The sequence below is a fragment of the Candoia aspera genome, chromosome 1, assembly GCF_035149785.1.
Source record: "Candoia aspera isolate rCanAsp1 chromosome 1, rCanAsp1.hap2, whole genome shotgun sequence".
Lineage (NCBI taxonomy): Eukaryota > Metazoa > Chordata > Lepidosauria > Squamata > Boidae > Candoia > Candoia aspera.
The window spans coordinates 330,067,280-330,088,309 of record NC_086153.1 but is presented as its reverse complement, the minus strand read 5'-3'; the positions used below and the strand labels follow the sequence as shown (position 1 = coordinate 330,088,309).

The following is a 21,030-nucleotide window of genomic DNA, read 5'->3' as shown; positions in this document are numbered from 1 at the left end:
GAGCTGGACCATAAGGAAGGCTGAGCGAAGGAAGATCGATGCTTTTGAACTGTGGTGTTGGAGGAAAATTCTGAGAGTGCCTTGGACTGCAAGAAGATCCAACCAGTCCATCCTCCAGGAAATAAAGCCAGACTGCTCACTTGAGGGAATGATATTAAAGGCAAAACTGAAATACTTTGGCCACATAATGAGAAGACAGGACACCCTGGAGAAGATGCTGATGCTAGGGAGAGTGGAAGGCAAAAGGAAGAGGGGCCGACCAAGGGCAAGATGGATGGATGATATTCTAGAGGTGACGGACTCGTCCCTGGGGGAGCTGGGGGTGTTGACGACTGACAGGAAGCTCTGGCGTGGGCTGGTCCATGAAGTCACGAAGAGTCGGAAGCGACTAAATGAATAAACAACAACAAATGAGCCCTTGGCCCAAAAAGGTTGCTTGCTCCTGCATTAGTGGATTAGATGGACCACTTGGCTGAATTAGGAAGACATAAGAAGCCATATATAGTGACTGAGCCATAGCTTTGTACGTAAAATTCAGGCCCCATTCTCCCAACATGACCTCCAGTGAAAGGATCTTAGGCAGCAGAACTAGAATAGGTACGTTTCTGCCTGAGCTGCATTGCCAATATATAAAGTAGGTGGATCAATCAGTTGTTTTGATGCAAGAGAAGGTTGCCTATCATAAGCTCCTGGGTGCTCCTGCCTCACTGACTCATAAACTGAGGCAAGATCTGAGTTGTCTAAGGAGGGGTGATATTTACAAAGCTAGTTAATTGCTCCTAGTCAAATCTCAAAAAAGCTTTTGATGTTTACACATCCTTGTGCAAACAGCTCCAGATTTGGTATCCCAGGGTCCCAGGAAGATTTCTGGAAATGGTAACTAAGGAAAATGAGAAATGCACCAGGGGATCCTGCAAAGACTATGGAGGAGTGCTGAACTAGAAACTGTTCTCTCTCTGACTTTCTGCTCTTCCTAAAGATTCCTAAAATTCTCTTCCAAAATTGTGGGATTATTTAATACGGTAGCTTCAAAAGTACTTGCTTGTCCACTCTACTGCCATTAGGGTTCCTTCTCTAATTGTCCCCAATTTTGTATGTAATTTGGATGGCAAACTAAAGACAGGACCTTTTCTATGATGTGACGTCTTTGGAACACTCCTTGGATCTTTAGATAATAGTGTTTAAATGCTAAAGTGAAGATTTGTTTTCTTTCTTCCACCTTTCTTGTAAAATATGATTTAAATTTGGTTGATTTGAATGTACATTGTTTTATGGTCTCCTTACTTTTGTTTTAAGACTCAGTTATGTTGTACTTCGTGATACAACCTTATGAATAATAAATATAAACATAAATATATACCAGTAGTTTACCATGATTGGTGATTTGTTTCTATGATGGTTCATATTTTTGTAAGCCACATTGTATGCTGATCATAAAAAGGTAAGGTGTGTCCTTTGTCCATCAAAAGAGAACTTGCATTCATCTAGTATTTTATCTGTCATACTTCATGTACAAAAACTGGGGCAATCAATCCTTGTATAATTTCCCCTGCTTATTAAGAGTATGATGGTCCTTTTGCTCTTGAGTGCCATAAGAAGAACATAAGAAGAAAAGAAGAACCATGCTGAGTCCAGATCAAGATCCATCTAGACCAGGAAGATATTTGCAGTATTGACTCACAAGATGTCTTCAGGAAATCTACAAACAGAAAATGAAAGGCAATTGCCATTTTTGGCTGTTATTATCCTAGTGACAAGTATTTCATCTTAGACCCTTCTGAACATGGAAGTTCCAGTTGTCTACCATGACAAGAATCTAATGGAGAAACCCAGCAAAGGAGAATTCATCTAAGTGTTTCAGCCAGCCAGAGGCTTACCAAAAGCCTCTAAAGAAAGTCTGCTCCATAGTTACCCCAGAACAACAAGTGCCATGTAGCCTACTCCCTCTGAACATGGAGGTTCAGTTACCATTTTCTGCTGCTTAATAGTGTCACTGCCTAGAGCTTGGATCTGTGCCAAAAAGGGCAGAATCTTTTCCCTCAGAGACCCCAAAACTCTGGAACGACCTGCCTCATCTTTTCCATCATTCCACATTTTTCTTTGAATTTCTCATAGAAATGCAGGCAGAATCCTTTCTCATCAGGATTTAACAGATATACACTGGAAAAGTTAAAGATTTGCCGCATTTTAAAACAAAATAATGCTTTTTCACCTCCCTTTCCCTTGCATTTCTCTTATTTTTCCTTCCACTTTCCTTGGATCTTATAGCTGTTGGGTGAATAATCTTGCAGAACTGTTTTACGTTTTCACCAGTTGCCTCAGTGGATAGGTGGGACACAAAGATACAAATATTTTAAATGAAATGTAAGAATGGTGATCCCTTTGATGCTTAACCACCTTTAAAGCATAGAATATAGAAGTCTGTAGCTATTTTGACCACTTCTGGCGCAAAGAACACCACATCCTTCAAGTACAGATCAGCAACAAAGGATAAATCAGTTGTGCCAAGGCACTCTCCAGCATGCATATGGGTGTTGCAAAGCCTATTCCACTTCTAGCACATTAGAGAACCCAGCTGTCTACAAATTCTTTGCTTGTTTGTGGGCCTCATTAAATACAAAGAACTGCCTCCACTCCAGTGTAGCAGCCGGTTGGTCTCAAGGCAAGAAATAATTAATTCTCCCATTGGAATTCTTGCCTCTGCACAGCTTTGGCCAAAAAGCATTCCTCCCTCCCTCCCTCCCTCCCTTCCTTTTCTACATTCTACTTTTCCAACAAAAACCCGGAGCAGTTAAGAAAAACAACAATGTCAATGCAACACGATCAAAACAACCCACGCAGGGCCATAAATCACACTGAAAACTGACAAGATCTGCATTTGCTAACCCTAGCCAAATCACAAGAACATTTCAGACATCTAAACACCAGCTCTTTTCAAGCGCATACAGTATCCTGGAAACGTGGTATCTGTGTTTAGTTGACATTTCACAAATGAATTCATTTCCTGAAATGCACCAGTTATGAAGTAACGTTTTGTTTTCCCTTGCAAAGTGCTTAACATGCATAGCCATAAACAAAAGGACTGGCAAGTTGGACATTTGCGGGGCCCTCTGGCCTCACCCAGTTTCTTGGCCACAGTGCTGAGAACGGAAACCTTCCCAGTTTTGAAAATACTGTAACAATGTTTGACACAATTTTTCTGTTAAAATCTAGGCTTGTTTCTTTGGGGCGGGGCAGGGATTTAACAGGGGGGAAATGGCTAAATTGCCGTTAATGATTAAGTTCTGTTTTAGTTAGCAGAACAGTCATCTGCTTAGATAACGGATGCTTTGCAACACGTTTCAGGTCCTCGTTCCACTCCTCAGAGACAAACAAATTCCCGAAGCTGCAGAGACCAACCCGTATTTCTATCTTGCCCAGGCAAGCTGGAAAGGAAACATCTGGAGGAAGGTAGGAAAAAAGGACCCTCACCTCTAATCAGGTGCTGCCGTCTTCGCAGGTAGGTCTCGTAGGCGGTGTAATCACTGTAGACCGTGTTCATGCCAATATTCTTGCTCTCCAGCCAGTGGGTAGCAGCCAAACCCCGAGCACACACTGCCAGGGCGCTCACTTTTAGTGCTTTGGCCACATCCAACACCACCCGCCCGGAGAGCAGCTCTCCTCCCCGGTACACGACTCCAGGACCCCGGCCTGCATCCAGCTCCAGCATAAAAGTGCGTATCCTGCTGAAGTGCTGCATGTTTGTGCTGCAGGGTCCTCCAATGTAGCCGCTGGAGAGCGGGACAGGTTGGAGCCCGCTTCTGAAAGCAGGAACACGATGTTCAAAGGGTGTCTTTTGGGTGCAACTATGCTTCGGTGCCTAGCCCTGAGCTGTGCTCCACAGCAGAACTGGGTCTGTGTCAGACCAGGCCTTCAGACTTGCAGGTGAGGTGCAGAATCCAAGGGTGTGGAGATGCTCCTGGCCTCAGTCGAAAAGTCTGGGGCTTGGAGAGGGAAGACCTGGGCTTTGCCTACAGCCACTGCCTGCCATCACACAAGGGGACTGACTGGCTGGTTCTCTTTCCTGTTGACTTATGAGGTGCATAGCCTTGCCTTAACCGTACAACTGACAGCAACAGGCGAGGAGCGTCACCAGCAGAGACACCTCCCTCTCTCGCTCCCCCACTCCTTCTTTAAGGGAGTGTCTGCAAAGTACAGCGTGCAGAGATGCCTTTCAGCCTATGCACTGAGAAAGCACTAAACCCAGGATGGAGGCGGGGAAGTTCAAGCCAGTCATTTCCCTGCTGCGTATTTCTGACACTTGCATATTTGCATTTAACTCTTCGTGATAGTGGGAGCATCTTTTTAATTAGGTTTTTGGATGAGATGAATGGTTTTGAATGGGCAAACGCTCACGTTTCGGATGACTGTTGGTTGCCAATTAATAATTATTTCCAGGGTTAATTCTATTTTGTTGTAATTTTGTTAAAAACTGGCATTATACTGTATATGAAATGCTGCTAATTATATATACACACATCAACATAGACACAGATGTACACACACATGTACAATTTACCTAATTTTATATTAGTTGTTTTGAGCGTTTAATTAGTGGTCATGTTTGGAAAAGTAAAGCAGAATATAAATATTAATTGAACATGGAAGCATATGCCTACCTATACACATAGTGTGTTCATGTATATTCATATGTGTTTACGTATATATATATATATATATATATATATATATATATATATATTAGTGCATTTATTTATCCATTTGCAAGATTCATATACTGCCAACTCTGCAAAGTATATATCTGTCTGTCTGTATATATTTATTTACAGCATTTGTATGGCCACCAGACTAAAAAAATGTAATAATGTAAGTACTGCCTATTGTAAGTATTGTAAAGAAACCTGTTTTAATTTGAACCCCGTATCTGTGACACCACAGAGAGTTTCTATTCCCCATGGTTTGTGATTTGATTGCTGCTCTTTTACCTCCAGTCTTTGGCTTAGTGTAATTGTTTGTTCTTAGACTGATTTTAGAGGTGATTTTTTTTAAAGTTGACAGCTTGTACTTTTATGGCAGCATTGTCTAACAATCAAGAGTATCTATGACAAAAAAGCAGACTGCAGTTACTCAACTATGACACAAAATAATACAAAGCATGTAACCTCTGGAATTACATTGTCCTGTAGAATTAAAAAAAAAACAAATTTAAAGCAAAGGTGAGAAATTGTATGACAATGTGTGAACTACTTTGTGTAGTATGTGATGTGGTATTAATATTAAGGTGAAAATGTCAGGAGAAAAGATCACGTGATTGTTCTGATTGCTGATATAACGTCCTAACAGCCAGGAACCACGCTGAGAAGAGGAGTAGGTCTCTAGTGTTTATTACTGCTACATTAGACAGAAAATCCTAACAAACTGAAGAAGCGTGGGAAAAACCCAGACAGATAAACCCCAAAAGTTAAGGCGGGTCTGATGTGTCTCTTTGAATGGCTGCTTAATTCCTCAGTACTACGCATGCGTTTCCCCCCCTGGATAGGGGCCCCCTCCTGCTCGCCATCAGTGCTCATGACATATAAGGCAGTTACAAAATTCTACTCGGCCCCCAGTTTTGTGGCTAAGAGGGACATTCATGTGGCTCTACAGGATCAGGACAGTGAGGAACAATATCTAGGAAGGAGCTTTAGTGATGGCGCAGAATTGCCAACTGTCAGAAATTCTGGGGAGATTGCAACTTTTTTTTAATATAGATATAAAAGGCCTTGAGTAATTATGCCAGCAATGTTTTCTTCAGACTTCAGAAGTTTCTGCTGTGGTCTAGCTCTGTGCTGGAAGACGTCCTGAAGACGTGGTTTTGTCAACGGGCCTGGGGTCCCCAGGTCACTTCAGAGCCAATCAAATGGTTAATTTGAAGGTGTTTGCTGCCGCCATGAGGTCTGGGTTGTTTTTATGGATTTTAATTTTGTAAGCCGCCTGGAGCAGGGCTGCAACGGGGGGGGGGGGGGGGCAAGTGGGGCATGTGCCCCAGGCGCAGCATTGGGGGGGGGTGCCAAAATGGGCGCGGAATCCATGTTTGTCCCGGGTGACACAGACCCTAGTTGCGGCCCTGGCCCGAAGTCACCATCTGTGAGTTGGGTGGCCATATAAATTTGTTTAATAAAATAAATAAAATAATTTGCCTTCAGAAAGGAGGGAGGGAGCTAGATATGACCTAAAGGTGGGACAGGGACACATACATTAGGACATCTCCAACCTGTGAAACTAATTCTGCCATGAAGCCAAGTTTGTGAAGATCGATGGGACTGAAGAAGGGAAGACCTTGATGGCCTCTACACCATGTAGATATTTTTCAGCAGCAAGCCAACAGGCATCTGATTTATTCATTCAAACATCTCAGTTAAAGAGACATTTTTCAAACAGCCAACTTCTTCCTGGGTTGATACTTGACCATAGTGCCCAGGGGAACACTGCTCCCTTGGAAGTCTGCAGTTGCAAGTGTGATTGGCCCACTGTACTTTTCCGCGTAGGCATCCTTTTGTTCAGTGCTGAACCAACGTTGCCCCTTCCATGGGTGGATCAGATGGGAATATTTAATCTGGAAAGGCAGAAAAAGGGTCAAAGAATAAATCTTTCACAATGTGCTAAGTGTTTTTATCACCCTTTATTTGAACCCAGCCCTTCTTGTGATATTTGCAGCACTTAGGATGGCCATGACGATTTAGAAATCGTAAGATCCTGTGAAAAATTAGTGCAATAATTATGAACAATGCAAGGATGATAAAGACAGGTGCAAACGTATTTATTTATTTACTTGTCCATATACTGTACTGCCTCAATCACCAAGGAAACTCTCCTGACTAAGCAACAACCACGCTGAGACGAGGAAGAAGTCTCTAGTGTTTTATTTACTGCTATTGTAGACAGAAAATCCTACCAAACTGAAGAAGCATGGGAAAACCCAGACAGATAAACCCCCAAAAGTCAAGTCGGATCTGTTCTGGGTTTCTTTGACAGCTCAAAGTCTCTAAACTACGCATGCGTTTTCCCCCTGGGATAGGGGCCCCCTCCTGCTCACCATCCGTACCCATGACAGAAACTCTAGGCAGTTTACATATTGGGGTTAAAACAATAATAAAAGTAGTAAAGATAACATTACCACTCACTGAGGAGGATAACCAACTCAAAAAAAGATTAAGCCATCAAAATAAACTACCTAGTAGATAATTCACTGCACCCTATCCTAGGGCTGACTGGAAAAACAAAGTTTTTGCAGCTCAACAGAGTTGGGGCCATGTGGGTTTCAGAGGGCAGGCTCAGCTCCAGGGAAGACTCCTCAGCTTCACAAGATCAGATCCCAATGTTTTACAGCTCAGTCTCCATTTCTGGCTCCACAGCAGAGTTAGTGTCAATGGGCTGGACTGTAAAGCAAAGCACATCTGAATCCAGAACCTAGCAAGTAAAACGGCTGCCTGAACTGAGAAGACATACAGGTAGCATAAAACAGGATAGAGGGTCCAACAGATCACCTGAGGAGAGGGAAATTAAAATAACCTCCCCACCAGATTGGCTAATAGGAAAGGAGATCATCCTTTGGGTAGCTTGGGCCTAGGTTAACAGCCAATTAATATTTCTTCACTAGGAATTTCACTTAGAAGTGAGCTCCTGTCTGAAATATCCAACAGAGCTAGCAAGAGAAGGCAGAGAAATAGCGGTTTGCTAGTTTTGAATTTGGAGACTGAAATACAAGTTGAAAAGATGGAGAGGGGAAAAGGATGCTACTTAAGACGGTCTTCCGGAGATCTGCTATCCTGTGTAGAAGGAACCATTTGTCTTCACCTAACTAGGGATAATGCCCCATCATCTCTGGTTGATCTCAAAAAGCTAGGCATCATCCAACCTGGTTAGTATTTGGACAGGGGTCTTAGAGGGATTCCAGAGCAGTGCGTTAGACTAGGAAGTAAAACAACAAAACAACAAGACACCTTTTGGTATTGTTGCCAAAAGGACTACACAGACGTGCATGTGAAATCATCAAACATAGTGTGTGACTTGAAGGAGACTTTATCTTTTTCACCAGGAATACTCAGGGGGAAATACACCATCAATGAGAAGGGACACTTTTTGATCTTAAATGGCCCAGCTGACAGCGCTAAAGCCTGTGGGACAGTTACCGTGTGCTTCTGTAAGGCACCCAAAATAAAGATCCCTCCCAACCTTTTGTAGTTCTTCCTCTGTCAGCTGATACTTCTTCGCTTGGTGAGGAAGAAGCATATCCTGTGTAGTTGTGCTGGTGATGATGGGCACTCCAAGATCTGAATGAAAAAAAAAACCATAATGTTTAAGAAACAAACATTGCTCTCCCTCCCACAAAAAGATTAAATGAGGATTAGGCAAAGATACATCTAGAATGGCAACAAAAAAAAAAGGGTGAAAATGATCTCCTCTAAGAACAAACTGGCAGTTTTCACACATTAACCGAGCTACAGTTCATTACCCGATCAACTAAGGAATACATGAAACCATTAAAAATATAGGTTAAAAATAGCTGAACTTAACATGTTGCATGAATGCAGTCAGTAGGTTTGTAGCTGACCTGATTAAGTGCACTATGTGAACACAGCCACTCGCTATTTTCCCTTGATTGGGGGAATCCTACAAGCTCTTCTCCTACAATAATTCCAAACCACCACTATACATAAGGATAGGTAAAGGTAAAGGTTTCCCTTGACATTAAGTCCAGTCGTGTCGGACTCTAGGGGGGCGGTGCTCATCTCCGTTTCAAAGCCGAAGAGCCGGCGTTTGTCTGTAGACACTTCCTCCGTGGTCATGTGGCTGGCATGACTAAACGGAATGCCGTTACCTGCCCGCCGAAGCGGTACCTAGTAATCGACTCACATTTGCGTGTTTCCGAACTGCTAGGTTGGCAGGAGCTGGGACTAGCAACGGGAGCTCACCCCGTCACGCAGATTCGAACCGCCGACCTTCCGATCAGCAAGCTCAGCAGCTCAGTGGTTTAACCCGCAGCGCCACCGCGTCCCCCATACATAAGGATACCTAGGCTGTTATCATGATTTCATGATAAATATCACCTTTACCTTTTCATAATGAAAACATTAGGGGCATATATTTTCCTGTTCATTTTTTCCCCTTTCCCCCCCAAAACATCTATTTCTTGTAGGATCATCTTTTTATTTCAATATGACATCTCCAGTGGCATCTTTTGTAAGAGATGAGGATGAATATTATTGTTTTATCCCATCCAACAAATGTTCTTTTGGCAGGGCTCCTGATGTTGGACAGAAGAGCACTGGAAAAAGTGGACATTAGGATATAGGAGATACTTTACAACTTTATCATCTCATAACTGGGTGGGACTAAATGTGGTGTCAGCTCATTTTTTTCAAAGGGAAGGGTGGAAACAAGTTTCTTTGCTGAGGATTCCTTTGTACTGTATATGTGAACGAAACCCCTGTAAGACTTAGCACATGACCCCACCTGTAAAATATAGGACTGTACCTTGATAATTGAAGCAAATGCTGCTATCAGTCGAAGTTTTGTTTTTGGAATCCAATTTGTGCATTTCAGGAGGTGGCTGATAGTCAAAATGTTGGATAGTATCGAAAGATGGCAACAAGTGTGTATCTCCCAAGCAGAGCTTTGTTAGTCGCCGAATCCGTGGCTGGCCCACAAGGTCCTTAGCCTTAGCATTTGGCTGTGTAGAGAAAAGACGTGAATCTGCTTTATACTTTATCTATCTCTTTCTATCTATCATCTATCATCTCTCTATCATCCCCCTCTCTCTCTCTTTCTGCTTCTTTATGTCTCTCTCTTTCTTTCTCACAACTGGCAGCTGCTCTGTAGGGGCTCTGAAAGAGAGCAACCACCAGCCCATCATTGGCCACTTGAAATGCTACCTGATTTGAACTGGGACTTTCTTCATCCCACACAAGTGCTCTGTTATGAGCTACACACTTTGGAGGAGGCATCAGGTTCTTGCAAAACCCATACGCTTGCTGAACCTCCACCTGTTCTTTTGAAGCCCCTCAACTTTTCTTGCTAGAATCCTCCATGAGGAAATCCCTCTTGGCTTTTAAGTCAGTGTCCTTCCTTGAACCCATTGCTTTTCTAGGACAGGGCAATTCTCCAGACCCCATTGAGGTCCCATGATACCTAATTCTGAAGCAACACATTATTTCATGTCCTCAAGATCTTTCTGTAATTGTCATAACTCATACTACTTCTCCTCCTCAAAGCTCATATATATTGTGGTAAATACAGGATGTTTCTTGAGCCAGCAGGGCACGGGTGGGTAAGACTGGAAAATGTTTCTGTTATTAGGATATAATGAAGGATTACTTTATAATTCTGGCCACATCACAGTTCCACTTTTTTTTCCCTTGCAGAAATGGTTCTTTGCTCCACTGAATTTCTGTTGTGGAGCGGAGAATATGCAGTGGTTTAGGACAAGAACCAGTGGGTAGAAGCTTCACAGAGAGAGATCCAAACTTGAAATAAGGAGGAATTTTCTAAGGATGAGAGCTATTAAGCAGCCTGCCTCCCAGAGTTGTGGTTCCTCCATCACTGAAATTTTCAAGCATAGGTTGGACAGTGATGTGTCTGGGATATTCCAGGCAGGAGATTGGACCAGAAAGTCTCCAAGGTTTTCAATTCTATCATATTGGAGCCATACAGGAACTAGCCAAAGAGTCATCTAATTCAGTATCCTGTTTCTCATTGTGTCTGGCCTGATGCCTCTGTCCAGCTGTTATCCCACCCATCAGGCATTCCAGAAATAGATGGCCTGATTTTATCAAGGGATAAAATCTTAGGGACCAGTAGAAGGATAGCAGTATGGATCATTCTTACATGTTGATGAAAATGTATTAAATGGCTTTAGGGAAGGAAACTCAAAATTATCTATGTCTGAAATCTTGTATAATGTTTTGATCATTGCATCTCAGAAATAACTTTGTAAAAATGGAAAAGGTACGGAAAGGGGCATCTGTGATATCAAATCTTTGGCTTTTTTTCACTTCAGAAAAATGTCAGATGAGGAACAGAAGATATTTCTGCATTATTCACAGTGCAGAGAAAATGAAGAGGGAACAATATTTTTCTTAACTTGTTTTTAAACCCAGGATTATCCAGTGAAGCTGAATGGTGAGAGATTTAGGACACATAAAAGGATTTCTTAACACTGCACATACAGTAGTGAAGATGTGAAATTCATTGCTACATGATTTACTGATTAGATGGGCTTTTAAGTCTGACCCAGCATGACTTTTCTTAGGCTCTTAACTGTTATACATCTTTTTTCCTTGACAGCAGCTGAGGGTAAGAAATGGCCAGGAGCCAGAAGGTTCGTTCTGAGCAATGGAAAGAAGGGTTGGATATGCATGGACAGTTCATACCTGTTTGTAGCAAAACTGACTGTTGGTCATACTGATGCATTTTCTCCTCTCACCTTGATCTCCTAGGAGAATAGATGACTCATTCTTTTTGAGGCCAGAATTGGATGGAGGGCCTGGAAAAACCACAAGGGCAGAGAACAGATGGAGAAGGATAGTTAATCAGAACTACGGTTCAATGCTGGGGGTTTTCAGTGCCTGAGAACAGGAGTAAAGTCTGTAAATGGTGAGCAGGGCCAGGATCCAAACGTTATCACTTCCCATCTCCCCACTTCTACATACATCGTTCAGATGCACTCATCCCATGCCCCATTCAGGAGTGTCCATAGAGAGGGGGTCAAAAAGTCAAGATGGCAGACACAATGTGCAACTGAAATGTCACCCTTTTTTACATGCAGGGTTTTGATTACCTAGTTGCGGCTGCCATCTTGACATTTTGACCCCTCTGCAGACTCCCCTGGCCCCGTTCATGCACACGCCTTTATGCAGATGAAGAATGTAGTAGATCCAGATACACAGACAGGTATTCCAGCAGTGTTGGGCTGGAGTCTGGCTAGAAGCTTTTTTTCATTAGTTATTAGTTCAGCATTGCACTGCCAGCATGTTAAGTTGACCATGGCCCCAGGACATTAACTTTCTCTTGTTTTTTGGGCTCTCTTCTACGCCATAAGATACTTGCCAGCCACAAAACTCAGAAGATAGAATTCCGTAAGACACACAGAGGGAGGGAAAGTGCCATATTTCCTTCACAACCATCTCTCGCCCATTTCCTCTGAGTGCCCAGGTAAGGGGGGAAAAAAAGGTACCACAAACGAAGCAGGAAACAGGAAAACTGACCAGGGAAATCATGGCTCCAGCAATCCATTTCTCCATGTACAGAGAACCATGCAAGTGATGGGCAGTGGAGCAGAAAGCTTTGTGTCTTTTAGGGGGCAGCACCTTTCTTCATACAGAAGCACCCTCCTCTAAGAGCTTGCCTTCAGGTAGATCCAAACCTGTGGTGGGGTGGGATTCATCAAGACCTCAACAGTTCAAAGGAAGAGGAGGAGGCCTCCCAGTGTGGATTCAAACTGTGGGCTAGAAGTTCCTATCCTCTTCTAGAACATTTGAATTAAGAATAATATCTCTGAGCATGGAGAGAGGGAATTTCTCTCTTTTGCCCTTAAGGCCATTTTTTACACATTGAAAAAACAGACTGTTGGAGATGTCACTGTTGACCTTATGAGCTTATTTTGATGACTGGCACAAATGGCGAGAGAGAAATTTGGGGAAAGTTCTTCTCACACTGTCCCTGGTCTCCTCTTAGTGAAATGACTCTCTGGGTTTAAGAAGGAAAGAGAACTTCCTGCCTTCCTCTTTCCCTTGTACTTCCTTCTTTTCAAGATGTAGTTTATATAGAAGTAAAATGTTTCTATCCTCATGCATTTCATAAGGAATCCATAGGAATCTGGTAGCACCTTTTTCAACTTAAAGGCTTTACTAAAAGGCATAAGCTTTCATGAACTGCCACTCACTTCATCAGATGCAGGGAATGTCTTGACTTATGTATGATTTAAATTAGGACTAATGTACCTTTTCCTTGAAATATTACAAATGTCCTTTTAGTATTCATTAACAGCTGGGCTAAGACCATACTCTGCACCCAAGATGGATCTATCATCTATCATCTATCATCTATCAATCATCTATCATCTATCATATGTCCACCTTCCCACCCATCCACCCACAGACCTGTGTGTGTGTGTGTGTAGTGGTACTTTCTGCTACTCAGAATTATTTCAGTTATCCTCTCACAGGGGCTTCTGCTGAATTCAGATCTCTAACATACACATTGTGTAGGGTTAGCCAAATTGCATATTTAATAGAGCTGGAAACCCTCCCTGAGCTATTGCAATCTTGGTTCCCTCCCTTTCACCATACCCGGTTGCTTCCATAAGTATGATTCAGACATGATAGTAGAAAACCTGTGCTGTCCGTCCCCAGGCTGAATGTTTGAATGGTGCACCATCGCTGAGGCAATCTCTGGGTCATAGCTGTGGGAAAAAACTTGAATTACTAGTGATTAAGAATAATGGACTTAATAATGGACTTAATACTTTATTAGATTTATAGGGCTTCCAAATCAAAAAAGATTCAAGATGGTGCACAAAAGTGGAAATCATCATAAGAACCAGTGCAGTCATCAAATCTCAAGATGGGCAAACTTCATCCAAAGTTGGAGTGTCACAAATAGCTATTAAGCACTTAAACCTTAGCAACTATAAGATGTTGGCTGAGGAATTCAGGGAGTTGAAGTCCACACATCTTAAAGTTGCCAGGGTTGAGAAACACTGGAATAGGGGATGAATCTCTTCTTCTCCCAAGCTAGTATAATTACAAAATGTTCACATACAGTACAAATAAATTCAACTGATCGAAGCAAATATTTGTAGCTCAGGGTTGAACTGTGAAGTCCTTGGTGCTCTCTGAGCCTTGCTGTTTTCTTGCAGACGTTTCATTGCCAGACTAGGCAACATCTTCAGTGCAAAGAGGGAGTGGGCCTCGCTCTCAGTTTATATACTGTGGCTTGCCCTGCTTGTGTTAGTAGGGGTGTTGTTCTCTCCTTGGGAGTTCTTTGATTGGGCTGTTCAACTGTAACTTCAATAGCATTCTCCAAATACTATATAGTACATTATTCCCAAAAAGCAACTTTTTGGAAAACCAGTCTTAAATCCTTAACCTTGTTTCAATATAAAACAGAAAAGTTTTCACATATTAAGAACAACAGTTCCAGTTAACTTTCCTGGCTGGGAATTTTGGATACTTCAGTCCCAATGCATCTGAGGATTGAGGAAGGCTGGTATAATCTTAGTCAACAACAGCAGCAAAATCTTTTAATTGTATAAATTAAAGATGGCCAAGTGTCACAAGATGCTATGCCTGTGAAAACAGAGATGATGCTGACGATGCTGCTGCTGATGTGATAACCATGATTTAATTACAACTAGATGGCAGCACCTAGCTGACCTTGGCTAAGCTAGGAGGCTAAGCTGGGTTAGCCCTGGTTTGTAATTTCACTGGGGACTATCTGGGAAGCCAAAGGCTATAAGCTAAAATAGGATACACCATACATCCACACCCACACCCAGCAGAAAAAGGCAATGGTAAACCACTTCCATATTGTTTAAGAAACCTGTTTCATTACCTCCATGTAAGTCCCTAGTAGTCAAGCTCGAGTCAAAGATAATTTTAGTTTCTAATTTTTAAAATGAACTTTTTTAAAATCAGAGAGGACAGGTAGTAGCATTGCAAGGGTCATGATGCCCATGAGTGACACATTGACCAACTTTGTTGCATGGCATCTTGGAAGCCTAGTATTAGAAAGGTAGACTATAAAAATATTAAGCAATTAAAACAAAAACATGAGGATAACCAAAGGACATTCAGGTACATTCCTCAGCAGATTGCTTAATGTGGAAGGAGCTTGTAACTCTAGGAGGTTTGAGAAGCATTATATTAACATGACCCACAAGAAACTACAGCCTTATTCAACCCAGTTATCTCTTTCTGAAGCAAGCAGTACATTGCTTACCGTGGGCCTTCAGGTTTCTGGACAGTATATGCATGCTGCTGCTCACTCACTGCCTGAAAGTACTGGGGGTCACCAAAGACTATAGATACCACATTCTGCAATAGGAAAATACACGAGGTGACCCGATGTTGGAAGTGACACCTTTCCTTCTTGTGTTGTGCTGCCATTAGCAGCAGGTGCTTTTAAAATGGTGGGCACAATTGAATGAATGAATGAATGAATGAATCCTCCAATGGCTATAATAACTGTGGCATTTCCCATTTCAGAAGCAGTCTGCCTCTAATTAACGCTGGATTATTGCTTCCATGCTTCACCAGAAATGTTCAGTTAGTCACTCTTAGAAGAGGAATGTTCAATTAGATGGTCAATCTCAGGGTTTTTCTTACTTTTGGATCTGTCAATAGCTATCAGCCGTAATAGCTGACTAGCGCCTGCATATGTAGAGGTGGTCTACCTATGAATAGCAGCATCTTGGTTTTGTATGCCAGCTGCAGAAATTTTCGGATACATATTGCCAATGGATTAAACTGATGTGCTTGACTGCCAGCAAAAAGATTTTGGAGTGGCGGGACTGTCATTATTCTGCGGCTGCTAAAGTAGCTACTGACCCATTCTTTCCTGGGAGAAATTCCTGGGCTTTTTCCTGCTACATGCCAGGAAAGCTGAAATATTAAATTTGTCCTTTCAATGCATCTCCTCAACTGCCAAATAGTTGTCTCTTGGACAAACAAGGTTCCTGTTCTGAATTAGCATGCACACTCAGCCAAGGTCACGTGCAACTGCCAAGAGCAGGAATCACTGATAGTCTTGTTTTTTTATAAATATATCTAGTTCCTTCTTAAAATCATGGTAGTGGCTGACCACAATAAATCCCGTACTTTAATTTATGCTGTGTAATCAAATACTCCTTGCTGCCCATGGTCTAATATTGTGAGAAAGGGAGAAAACCTTGCCCCATCCACATTTTCTACCCCATCTTTCCTCATATGGGAGCTGTGGCAGTCCTTTCTCATCTATCATTGAGGGGTGGGCATTTTCTGCATCTTTCTTAGATTGATTCTGGGTACTATCAGGTTCTGTAAAGATCTAGTTCAGTGTTTTTTCTCAACCTTGGCAACTTTAAGATGTGTGGACTTCAACTCCCAGAATTCCCCAGCCAGCCATGAAGTCCACATGTCTTAGAGTTGCCAAGGTTGAGAAACACTGATCTAGTTGTATTATATCTCCAGTTGGGAGATCAAAAACATTTCTACCTCCTTTGTTTAGGAATGGTTGTATAAATTAAAGATGGCCAAGTCTCACAAGATGCTATGCCTGTAAAAACAGAGATGATGCTCCCATTGGGACAGATGGGCGGTGATATAAATTGAATTAATAATAATAATAATAATAATAATAATAATAATAATAATGATGGTTAATCCAGAACATTGTCAGCTCTTGCTGATTTTCTATCAGGGCTCAGGTGAAAAATTTCTTGGCTAACTTTTTCATATTAAAAATGCAATCTCATTCCATTCTGTTTTAATGGAAGCTACCACCTTTGCACAGGCCCAGCTGGCTCATGTATATTTCCCAGGATCTGTTAACGCTAATTCCTCTTCCCTATACTACATGGTGAGACCACCTTTGCCTCCTCTGTTTTGTTGGCTCCACACCTGTGTTCTCTACTTGGTTTGTCTACTCCGGCTGCATTCCCCTCCTGCTTCTCATGTGAGAATGAATACTTTGCACATCCTCTTACTTAGCCAAGCCCAAATTGGTAGCAAGGAAATACAGGTCAGAAGCCAAATGACCTTGTACACACTTACCTCACTGCAGCCCTTGACTGGAGGCGTCCATTCCCCTGTAAACTCTGATTGGTAAAAGGTGTTGAAATAGTTATGGCCATCACCTCTCAGGGCAGAACTGCCTCCTGTCAAGGAAGACCAGAAAATCCATCATGGTAGATCAGTCAGGATGGCTATCTAAACCAGGCTCTTATTCCACTCCCCCTTTGCCAGATCAGAAAGATATAGGCAACAGATCTATGTATAAATGAGTGTGTATGTGTGATATGAATGACACTTTGGCAAGGGAAGCATTCTTCAAATGCTGCTGAGCCACCTACCATATGCTAGGTGAACCAGGACACACATTGTCTTGATTCATACAACCAACCAACCAACCAACCAGCAATAGCTTCCCAAGCTGTCTAGAAGAGGGAAGCCTCTGCCAACCTTCACAGAGATTGAACTCCACCACTGCTTTCACACATCACTGCTCCATCTAGCTCAGTATTATTTATTTTGCTTGGCAGCAGCAGTACAATGCTCTTCCAAACATGGCTGAGAATATTTTAATTGCAGAAGCTAACAAATGAATCTGAGATCACCTGCATGCCAGAGAGATGCTCCAGCCCTGAATCTGAACTTGGCCTGCTCAGTTTACCTTCCATGAAAACATGAAGGCACTCTGCATATGATCAGTGGCACTTGGCTGTTAGCCCTGGTCAAAAGGTTCAGTCTAGGCCCACTGCACAGACTTAGAGACTCTCAGAGTATTTGGGAAATTAAAAGGAATGCCCAAAGACTGTCCAGGTGCGGTTCTAGGCAAAAGTCACCATTGGGATAGGTCTTCGTGGACATATGCTGCCTTAGTGAGAGGTAGGTTAGAAGGTTTGAACTTGCTATAGGTTTGGCAAACACACCCAGGTGTTGGCTTGGAGCCTTGACTGCAGGTAGCATCCCTTTGTAGGCTGGGTAGGATTGCTGGTAAAGGGAACCTGGCAGGGGTTCCTTCTCTTTGTCCCCACTGGGAACACTGTCATCCCACTTGTCTACACGGTTGAGGGTGATGTGCGGTATGCTAGAAGGATAAGAATAGCTTTCTCGAGTGATAGAAGTGAGGATGCTGTGGCGGGGATCTGCGTGCATTTGGAAGCAGGAGGCAGGTGGACAAATAGCAGATCTTGACTCCAAAGGCCAGGATGGATATGCAAGGCATGTTTCTGAGCGAGTGTCCCAGGAATTGTCCATGTCTTGGTTCAGTACACCAGCGCATTTGGGAGGCTGAATGGGTTCTCGCTGGTAGGTGCCCCATCTAGGAGGATAGTCCGTACAGTAAGGGGAGAATACTGTGCTACCCTCAGGCTGCTGGTCAAAGCCCAACTTGAAATGGGAAGCCCTCAGGAAGGATTGAGTGGCCAGAGGAGCTGGGATTTGTGGTAAGAAGGGCATTGTGCAACCTGCAGTTAGGTAGCAACCAGTAGAAGATTAGCAAAGTGCACAGGAGAAAAGAGAGAACTGGGAGTCAAAAATCTCTAATTTTGGCAAGGAGGCATGGATCTAGAAAACCTATAACTTTAGGATTTTTGTTTAGGTAAGTAAAAGCTATACATATCTCTTCAAAAAGGGGATGTGTAGAAGAAGAATATCCTTCAAGTCCTTCCAGAAATGTGGGTGGTTTAGAGGGCAATGAGGAACTACCCATCCAATATTTGGATCTTTCATCTGCTGCCTGATTCAATAAAACATTCCTTTGTTTTCTGTATTCCAGAATGGAATACAGCTTTATGAATTATGACATCACAGAAAAGAGAGCTCACCCCAACTTGGTAAAGTTTCTCACAGTAGGTTACCCCCTCTGGTGAGTGGAGAGTCAAGTGGTCACAAGAGGGCTCTCTTAGACAGGCCCATGAATCACTCTTCAGTTGCGTTTCCTTTCCAGGATAAGCGCTTAGGACTGCCAGGCCCCTAAGAATAAAATAAACAACACCACAACTCATGATTCAGACAAACAAAGGCCTTGTGTGGGAGTGGAGAGGAGATGGAGCCAGTGATGCAGGTCCCAAGCTGTGCTGGGTTAGAAGGAGGCCTGATGGTAGCTATCACTGTCCTGTAACTAGGCTTACAGTAAGGCCCAGGATCTGCTCTGATTTTTTTTTTGCTAAATCAACAAGAAGACTTGTGACCCCACTTTGGAAAGTGTTTATCATTGCAATCAGCTCTTCATTTCATCAGCAACAGATTAAGTTTGGTGTCATAATGCAGCTTGTCATTAATATTGTAAAAGCACCCATATTTTAATCAAGATGGACATTCCATTGCCTAACTGTAAAAGTCCAGCATGGTTGGTGTGTGTGTGTGAGAGAGAGAGAGAGAGAGAGAGAACAAGGGGATAAACTTTTGCCCAAATTATGTTTTATTGGTCACCTGGTCACCTCTCAGTTAATTACAGACTATGCTCTCTCCAAGTTTTCTTGATGTTTACATCTGTTAAATGCTTGTTTACTTCTTCCCTGTACAATTTCTCAGAATCATTACGATTCTTAAATCAGCTTCAGTGAAACATAATATGTAATGTAGTGGGAGGGGGGATTTGTTTGTTTTAAACTCAACTGACAGATGAGAAATAAGCTTGAAGCTACTGTATACAGAATTCTACAAACAGCTGTTCAAAGTAAGGATGTCATTGGCTGAGTTTACAGACTCTACTACACCAAACTGTGGTTTGTTTGTCTTTAGCTTAGAACTGTTGTGAGCGTCTAGTTTTATCTTCTTCAAGTCCCCAAATGAACTTCAACTAGATGCTTTGGGATTACCATTTTCAGAATTCCCAAAACGCTGCAAACAACAGGTATTCTAAGTAAAGAATTTTGGGAGCTGAACCCATTCAAGGGACATCCCATGGAGAAAAACTGATTTATGACTTAATTCTTTTTGCAAAGACAATTGTTGTTTATTCAATAGAGTTATACAATTTAGTATAATGGGTACAACCTAGCTGTTGTTTTTGATTGACATTGTGTTTTTACACCAAAGCATAAAATGTAGTCAAAAATCTAAATTAAGATAAAACAAATCTGCCATTATGGAATGGGCACAGTGACCACCATTCACTTGCCAAAGGACCTCAAGAACTGTTCTATCTTCAGTGGCCACCAGAAGGCTAACAATAAGAGGGTGCATTGAATTGTTCTAGAGGTAACATAAAGAAGACGATAAAATAATTCTGAGGATAAAACACCTTTATTAGGACCAAGAAAGATTCTGAGTGCAGCATGTGAGCTTTTTAAATTCTACAAAACTCTTGAGAATGGAAAAAGTCACAAAGAAAAAAAAGTAGGCAATGAAATGGTTGAATTCAGCTGTATAAGAAGGAGAGGCCTATCCTGGAAGAAGATAATTCTATACCACCCAAAGACTGCATTTTTCTGAAGATACAACCCTTGTATCCTCTACACAAAATTATCCAATTGGTTTCTTCTCCTCCTTCTCATTCTTCATAGCATCCTATCTAAACTGATCTCCAGTTTTAAAAAATAAATAAGGCAACAGTGCAAAAAAAATTTAAAAAATTGACAACACGCTAGAAATGTGCTCCAGCATTGACGTCCATTAAAAAAATAATTAACAGAAGAGTATCAGTGACTCATGGACCTGGTAGAAAGACATTTTGCAATAAGAAAATTTATCCTTAAATTCTGCTGATGAGCCTGATAATCTCTGTCATATACTTTTATAATGAGAAAACATAACCGCCAATGATATATGTGCATGTTGTTCTTGTTTTTAATACTGTTTGCCTTTTGTAGCTCCTAAAAATATACTTCAAAACAATCTCAAAAACTGTAAATATCAAAGTGTCTAATTTGTTCTGCTTTTCACCCACCAAGGTACTAGTATGCTTTGTCTAAAGAAGAAGACTTTATCTGAATAAAGCTGGATTTTGTACTTCCAAAACTGAGGGAAACAACCATTGATTGCTGTTGGGAGAATCCTAACCGTACCCCAAAATTAGCTTCAAGGCTAAATTAAATGTGTAATAGAAAGGCTAACTCTGTCATTAAGCTGACTGAAGTAGTAATTTTGGGCAGCAGACCAGAAAGAGCAGTGGATTGGGACTATTCTTTCTGAAATGGCTTCTTAGCAGCCACTTTATAGCCCACTTTCTTTGTAAGAATTTAAGGCAGCATATATAATAGGCCATTCCCCACTTGATTCTCACAAAAACACTGTAAGATGGGCTGGGTTAGAGAGAGTTCCATGGCAAGGCATCGATTTTATCATG

General features: G+C 42.0%; 2 protein-coding genes across 2 annotated transcripts in view; both read right to left on the bottom strand.

The window, feature by feature from the left end:
• ARRDC2 (arrestin domain containing 2) overlaps positions 1-4,097 on the bottom strand; it is a 463,191-nt gene extending 459,094 nt beyond the window's left edge. The window contains exon 1 of the mRNA XM_063290677.1: positions 3,472-4,097. Within this exon, the coding sequence (XP_063146747.1) occupies positions 3,472-3,739 (268 nt within the window). The 5' untranslated portion in view covers positions 3,740-4,097. The remainder of the gene's footprint in view (positions 1-3,471) is intronic.
• A 2,315-nt stretch (positions 4,098-6,412) lies between these two features.
• SAXO5 (stabilizer of axonemal microtubules 5) lies at positions 6,413-18,197 on the bottom strand. Its single transcript, XM_063289143.1, has 7 exons — positions 17,669-18,197; positions 16,791-16,894; positions 14,980-15,074; positions 13,329-13,441; positions 11,465-11,524; positions 8,215-8,312; positions 6,413-6,595 (listed from the first exon to the last, which is right to left on the bottom strand). Exons 1-7 carry the CDS (start codon positions 18,195-18,197, stop codon positions 6,413-6,415), a joined length of 1,182 nt encoding a protein of 393 aa, XP_063145213.1.
• Positions 18,198-21,030: the final 2,833 nt, after the last annotated feature.

What these genes read in the sequence shown, in the direction of transcription:
- SAXO5 (XM_063289143.1), bottom strand. Translation starts at nt 18,197, where the DNA reads ATGCCCTTCTTACCACAAATCCCAGCTCCTCTGGCCACTCAATCCTTC. An exon ending in CAGTCAAGGGCTGCAGTGAG is followed by an intron (nt 15,075 to 16,790) that starts GTAAGTGTGTAC and finishes TTCCTATTGCAG; the next exon opens with AATGTGGTATCTATAGTCTT. An exon ending in TATTCTCCTAGGAGATCAAG is followed by an intron (nt 8,313 to 11,464) that starts GTGAGAGGAGAA and finishes TTTTTCATTCAG; the next exon opens with ATCTTGGAGTGCCCATCATC.